Source organism: Anneissia japonica, unplaced genomic scaffold, assembly GCF_011630105.1.
Source record: "Anneissia japonica isolate Jap-2015-1 unplaced genomic scaffold, ASM1163010v1 scaffold27802_len8617_cov126, whole genome shotgun sequence".
In the NCBI taxonomy this organism is placed as follows: domain Eukaryota; kingdom Metazoa; phylum Echinodermata; class Crinoidea; order Comatulida; family Comatulidae; genus Anneissia; species Anneissia japonica.
The window spans coordinates 1,054-8,156 of record NW_022717950.1 but is presented as its reverse complement, the minus strand read 5'-3'; the positions used below and the strand labels follow the sequence as shown (position 1 = coordinate 8,156).

The following is a 7,103-nucleotide window of genomic DNA, read 5'->3' as shown; positions in this document are numbered from 1 at the left end:
GAACACAGAACTATTCTTTGCTTGATCATGCTGCTTGCTGTCATCCTGTATACAAGATATTTTAAGAAACCATGAAGAATATAATCACATTTTTATTTATTAAAATACTTGTTTTAATTGCGACGTATATGACATATTACCTCACTATAACTTTCGTCAACATCATCAACATCAGATAGCACAAATTTCTTGTTTGGTATTCTCGCCCGGTTTCCCTTTCCTAGCGTAGGTGTGGTGGTAAGGAGACCTGTTTTTATGAACATACACGTTTTTCAACCAATTTCTTTCTGTCATCTTTGGAAAAAAAATCAATTTGATGGTAGTTTAAGAAGTTATAATACATAGAAGAGAAATAAGACACTATTGTTTTCAATCCACTTATATCAAATTATATGGTGGCTGCTTCTTTCACACAAAAATGTGATTTTAATTACCCAACTTGGATTCTATTAATATCATCACTTTTTATTTTTTATCCAATTAAAAATAATAATATGGTACAAATAAAAAGCACATTTCACATGATAATAACCTGATGTTTAACATCATAAAAATCCAAGAATTTAAGTGTGAATACTGTGATTAGTTTGTAGAAAATTATTATTTAGAAAATATATTTTGTTTGGTATACCTAGGATTAGGCCTACCCCCAAAGCAATGGTATGGTACTTTTCCAACATTTCGTGTTATCATGTCCTGGCCTCTTTTTTCTTTTTTTTGTTAATTAAAACTACTGTACAGGTACTAAAAGTTTAATATTTACCAGGATTAAAAAAATTAATTCATTAAATTTTCATTCCTTCATGCATTCATTCATCTACAGTACAGGTATTATATAGTATTATAAGGTCTAAAAAAAAATAGGTTTGTTTGCTGTCACATTGTAAATATTTAAGCAAAGGGGCGGGCAGAAAAAAGTTGTTACCGAAATATTAAAATAAACTACTGTTACTATGTATCAGGTCAAGCTCACCAGCTCCATTTACTTATTAAATGTGTTAATATTGATCCTGTTGGTATCTCAGCACTTGTGTATGATTTGTATTAAGTATATTTTTATTTTGTATTGTGTGCAAGTTGGAATTTCAAGGAATGAATGCACAAAAAATGCACAATTTAAACCGGCGGTCGTGTAAAATCAAAATCGTGTCGAAATAAAAAATTGATTTTTTTTAACTTCAAAATAAAAAAATTTTAAGAAAAAAAAAAAAAAAACCCCGCACCTCATTTTTCGGATTTTAGGGGCAGCGGATAATGGCAAACAAACAAGTTTTTTTTTAGGCCTAACCTCTCGTAGCCTACGCGCAGCTATGTTTGGAGCGCCGTAGCTGCGAACCACTACGAAGGTCATTGTTATTTTAATTAGCTTTGCAATGATTGTAGGGTGGATCGTCGAGCTGATAAACAATATTGAAATATAATATAGTTTACCAGCTTTCTAAGCGTGAGCAATGTTGCAACTTACTAATAAAGAATGTTAGGTTCGTTTCCTACCTTAGATCGATCAAGTTTTATAAACCGTGTTTAGCTAGACCTACGTTTGACTATGTTCGAATTTCGATGTCATCTAGCAACATTCCCCCTACCTACCAAGGCTACCTAGGCCTAGGCTATGACTGCTTTAGGCCAACTTCGGCCACCGACATACACACAGAACATGTCGCAACACTTAATATTAATAGTGTGTTAAAATTTCAGTGATAAAATTATATAATTTGTGAAAAAATTGTGACGAATTAAACATGGCAAACTTTGCGCCATGGTTAACACAAGCAAAATATTTGCAAGATTTTTAAACATTTTGACGATAATAATTGTTAAAGATAGACATCATTGCTTGTTATCGATTATAGATCTCATTTTTTTATAGTTGTTGTTGTAGTACAAGAGCTTTTTAGTCACCAATTAATTAAAATACTGTACATACCTTCAAATTCAGAAGAAATTTCTATTTCATCCAACTTTTTGTTTTTAAAGTCAAAGGTCTTGCCTTTCTCAAGGGCTAGAAGTATTCTACCAACTTTCACCACTTGTGTAGTCTCTTCCGGCAATCTGTAATAATTTCGATGAACATTTATGTCATGGCCCATAAATGTTGCTAAAATGTCCAATTCATTGTTTTGAAGATTAAAAACTTGTGAAAACGTTGCTATGTGTTTTCGCAATCTTGTAGCCGTTAGATTTTGTGGTTTATTTACTCCACATTCCAAAGCAAATTTGTGGATGCATACACTACTACGAATAGGACGATTTGATGGTGCTGGTACTGCAAACAGGAATTTGTTGTCCTTGCTTATATCAACATTGGTTCTTGTTACAATTAGCAATTGTATGCTACCAAATATAGCTTCAGGAATTAGGATTGGGACTTTTCGTCCCCGTTTGCCCATTATTTCAAGTCTTTTCAGCTTCTTACAGAGACATTTTTCCCATTTGGACAAACTTTTCAAAATATCCTTGCTTGATTCAGAATGTACATTTGCCCAATCTTCAATTCCTATCCGTTCTGCTTCTCCACTACGCTTTCTATTAAACAGAATCAACTGGCAGAGAGTGACTTTGGCAAGAGTATACCAAGCATCTGTGTCAGACTTGCAGGCTTCTAGTTTCTCAGAGCATTCTTTTGATTTTTTTTTCAAGAAGACATTGAGAGCTACAACATCTTCTTCTAGTGGTAGCATTATGGGCTTGTTCCATTTTTGCTTATAGAGGGTGGACCAAGCATGGTTGGAGACTTCATCTGGCCACTCTATTTCACAGAGGTTTTCAAAGGCCTCACATTGCTCTTGTGTGGCAACATCTCTGGATTTAAGGGCAATTGCCCTTTTTATACTACAGCACCTTTTCAATGAGTGCCCAAGCTTTATAGCTAATGATGGTATCTTATATTTGTTTTGCAAAGAGTCAAATCCTGCAAGTTTTCTTACTGACTCTGTAACAGCATTAAAATTTTGTGGGCATATTGCATCGTTGAGATACATATTTTTATTCGCATGTACTTCTCTAAGTTCTAAAACTAATCGCCTGAGTTCTCTCATCTTTTGAGAACAATATTGAAATTGGTGATACTCGGTAAACTTTGAAAAAAGTCTCTTACCATAGTTCAGGATCAACATATCATTTCTTATCAAAAGCGAAATTCTGTCCACATTCATCTTGTTAAGTATGTTTTCTTGGAATTCACTACTAATGGCTGGTCCTTCGGTTGAAAGAATTAATGAGCATTTGCCTTGTATTCGTCCACCTTTAGCTACCTTTCCTTTTACAGCCAAAGCAGGGCACGACTTTTGGTGTTTCCATATTTCATTTCGTTTGTAGTAAGCAAGGCAATTACAACATGGCAGGTATTCTGTTGGTGTTGTCTTATAAATTGTCCTCTTTCCTGGAATCAGAAACCCTTTGCCACTTTTTAGCACTTCACTGTTGTGAGCATGATTTCCTTTATTTTTTAGTAGTCCCCACATCATTGATCTTTTTGCTGATTTTTTTGGAAGTGACAAAATTTGTGCAACCTCAATCTCTGAGCTGTGTTTTCTTTCAAAGTGTCGTGGAAGCTTTGCATATTGCATATTGCAATACACACAGAAATTATGGCGATCCCATATCCTTTTTGAAGAAGTATTCCTGGATGTCAAAACATAAATGTTGTCCTCTGTTTCACAATTATTCAATTCTGATAAATGAAAAAGAAAAAAATAGTTGGTCTTTGTCTTGGCCTGAAATATCTATGTGCATAAAAGACAAAATAAAATAAGTTTGCTTACTGGTATACAAATATGACTTTTCATGATGGGATTAGTAAAATCTTGTTTCGAGGCAATTCTAAAACCCTAGAGGCAATAGATCTTTCTGTTTCTGTTATCTAAAGCAGTCAATATTTGTTTTACCAGTTAAGTTATATAGATAAAGTATGAATCCACCAGCCCACCATATCCATTTAACTCCATATTGTTCTGTTATTTTTCTCTCTGTTGTGTTCAGTCCCTTTTTGTTTCATACCGTATTGGCACACATTTTTTTTATGTAATTATAATGAAAAATTAATTTGGCACACATGAATATAACACCAATGATTTTCAACAAGTAATTTTTTTAATACATAAAATATTAGGGTAATCAAATGGGGAATGAGTAAGGTTTAAATAATTTACTTTAAAACTTTTGAGAGCCAATGTTATAAAATGAGTAATATTTGTATATTTTGCACCATATACTGTTGGTGTGAAGTACAAAAGATTTTAGTACTGAATCTTTTTAAAATAGGTGATTATTTGCTGTGCAAATTTGATCAACGATCAAATTTATTATCGCATGCAGAATTGGAACTACCTTACATATCGTCGCTCGTCTCACGAACCCGCAAATCCGCAAAATGTTAGTTTTGAGAAAATCGCGATCAAAAAATTTCAGTTTTTCAAAATTCAATTCGGGACCAAAAATTTTATTGCATACAATTTTTTCTTTATTTAGTTTGTAAAATAACTTAGTAGAACAATATAAAAATTTAAAAATACAAAATTAATTAATATTTAATGAGTAATTAGCTAAGAAATGTATTCGTCACTTCGTGAAAATATTATTTACATTTTACTATATCGAAAATCGTATTGGCAGGGTACACCTTATTAGTGACGGTATTTGTTGGGATATCTGTTTGGTTTAGGTGTTGTGCTTTGTCAAAGTGGTAATCATCATCGCTAATTTTTGGTATAACGGGAGATGATATGTTTTTTTTTTCTCTATTAGAAGCATTGATGTGTCTGTTGCTATAATTAATTTTGGTGGGTGATAAGTCGTTGGAATTAGGAACACCCATTTTTGTTAGATTCTTCTGGGCCTAGGCAAATGTTGTAAAAGAAATAAAAATGAAACAATCCTACTGTACTTTCCAAGAAAGTACAGTAGGATTGTTTCATTTTTATTTATTTTTAACTATTCTATTTTAAAACAAAATAATAAGTAGTAACTTTACCTTTGTCATTAACTGTTTTTCTTTTCTTCCTTATATTGCCAGGGTACATCTCTGAAATTACAAATCCCAATAATGATCACCAAGTTACCTTTTTTAATCACAAATGTCTATCAATTTATCTTTTTAATCACATGTATTAATCATTTATATACAGAATAATATTCTCTGGTATTCTTTTTAAAATGCATGTATTGTGCATTTACGGTAAATTGTTTTACAGTTATATTCGAGCCAGAAAGATAACTATTCTACTTTAAACCAAAAATAATAAGTAGTAACTTTACCTTTGTCATTAACTGTCTTTCTTTTCTTCTTTATATTGCCAGGGTACATCTCTGAAATTACAAGTCCCACTTATGATCATTAATTTGCTTTTTTTTCCATCATGCATAATTTTTTATTCAATGTTTAATCTTAACCAATTACTTTTACTAAACAAACTCTTTTCTTTGGACTCTTTACAGGTGCATATTCTGTTTCAATGTCATCTACATTATAAATAAAAAAAACTTTTGTTATTAGTTTTTGCATGTTCCACACTACTGTGAAAAATATTGCGAACTTGCAAGCACTTCCATGACCATACAGCATTTTAGCCAGTAACATTGTCATGAAATTAAAAATGTTTATATATTTCATATATTCACTATGATTATTACTTTTTTAATCAAAATACAACAAAAATATTATTTCATTTTTCATCGGTGCCATACATAAAATTTAGGAAAAGTAAAGTAAAAGTAAAGTAACATGTAAGTTCTGCCTGCTCCAACATGCGGCCTGTAGGATTTCCGCAATACGAACACCATGAAACAATCCAAAGTATTCTCATCATTTTAATTTATAAACCAAAATTAGTTCAACTTCTAGTGCAACCAATATAAAAACAGAAAAATTGTTCATTCACAGTGTAATGATAGTATTTGAATCTAACTTGGATGAAAAGAAAAGTACTTCACATGGCATTTTTTACCACATCACATTTAATTCAATTCAAAAACTGTTTTTCTTTTCTTATATTGCCAGGGTACATCTCTGAAATTATAAATCCCAATTATGATCATCAATTTACTTTTTAAAATCACAAATGTCCCACATATTTTTATAAATTTAATTAAATAATCCTTAATTTCCAACCCTAATACTAATATGAGCAATAAGTTCTTGTTTACCTATTCTAATTTAAAACAAAAATAATAACTTGTAAATTTACCTTTGTCATTAACTGTTTTACTTTTCTTCTTTATATTGCCAGGGTGCATATCTGGAATGTAGGTAAGAATTGCCCCGGAAAAAATGGCCCCAGAAAAAATGGCCCCATATGGCTGGTAGGTAAAAATGGCCCCAATGAAAAATTCGGTAATAGAAATGATATATTTTTTTTTTAATCTTCAAATATTAAGCAAGAATTGAATCAAGAAATAAAAAATGGCCCTTAATTATAAAAAAAAATAAAAAAATAAAAAAATTAATAATAATAAATAAATGCTGTAAAATATGCTGTAACAAAAATTTAATTAATAAATCAACATAAAGAATATGCATATTTGAGAACTAGCTCTGGGAGTAGGTCTAAGCAGGGAGTTGTTATTGTGACTTCTAAGTATTTTTTAAAATTATTAATATATTAGATATTATTACTATATTTGCGGTCAATTATTAATATTATTACATTATAAAACATTGATTCGGCATCAGTTTTGAACGACGAACTTGCAGGAAATGTTATAAACCATTTTCGTGAAATTTGAAATAAAAATTTCCAATAACGTGGCGACTACCAACTATGGGGACCTTCAGAGGCCTAGCATTTCGCGGTACGTATTACTGTCATGGATAAAATTAACAATAAATCTAAATTGCTAACGAGCAGAAACATTTTAAAACAGAAAAATACACGAAATGTTTATATTGAAAACAAGTCCAAGTATTAAATATCTATTTTTTTTAAAGAATTGGAACCTCTGGATGGCCAGAAATGACACTCTCAAGACTGTGACAAGCTTGTCACATTTTAATTTTTTTATTCCGACGACCTGTCAAATTGGGGGGGGGGGGGTCCTGATGTGGTTTGGGATGTATGTAATTTTGTAATCTAATATGTACACTGTGATTGTGTAAGTGACAACTA

The 7,103-nt window shown here is 31.4% G+C and overlaps 1 protein-coding gene across 1 annotated transcript; it reads right to left on the bottom strand.

Annotated features, from left to right (window-relative positions):
* Positions 1-1,362: 1,362 nt before the first annotated feature.
* Positions 1,363-6,234, bottom strand: LOC117110386. The gene is made up of 5 exons (XM_033253082.1): positions 6,186-6,234; positions 5,257-5,307; positions 4,973-5,023; positions 1,928-3,673; positions 1,363-1,397 (listed from the first exon to the last, which is right to left on the bottom strand). The coding sequence occupies exons 1-5, from the start codon at positions 6,232-6,234 to the stop codon at positions 1,363-1,365; spliced, it is 1,932 nt and encodes a 643-aa protein (XP_033108973.1).
* Positions 6,235-7,103: the final 869 nt, after the last annotated feature.

What these genes read in the sequence shown, in the direction of transcription:
- LOC117110386 (XM_033253082.1), bottom strand. Translation starts at nt 6,234, where the DNA reads ATGCACCCTGGCAATATAAAGAAGAAAAGTAAAACAGTTAATGACAAA. An exon ending in TAAAACAGTTAATGACAAAG is followed by an intron (nt 5,308 to 6,185) that starts GTAAATTTACAA and finishes TTGTAATTTCAG; the next exon opens with AGATGTACCCTGGCAATATA. An exon ending in AATTTCTTCTGAATTTGAAG is followed by an intron (nt 1,398 to 1,927) that starts GTATGTACAGTA and finishes ATTGTTTATCAG; the next exon opens with CTCGACGATCCACCCTACAA.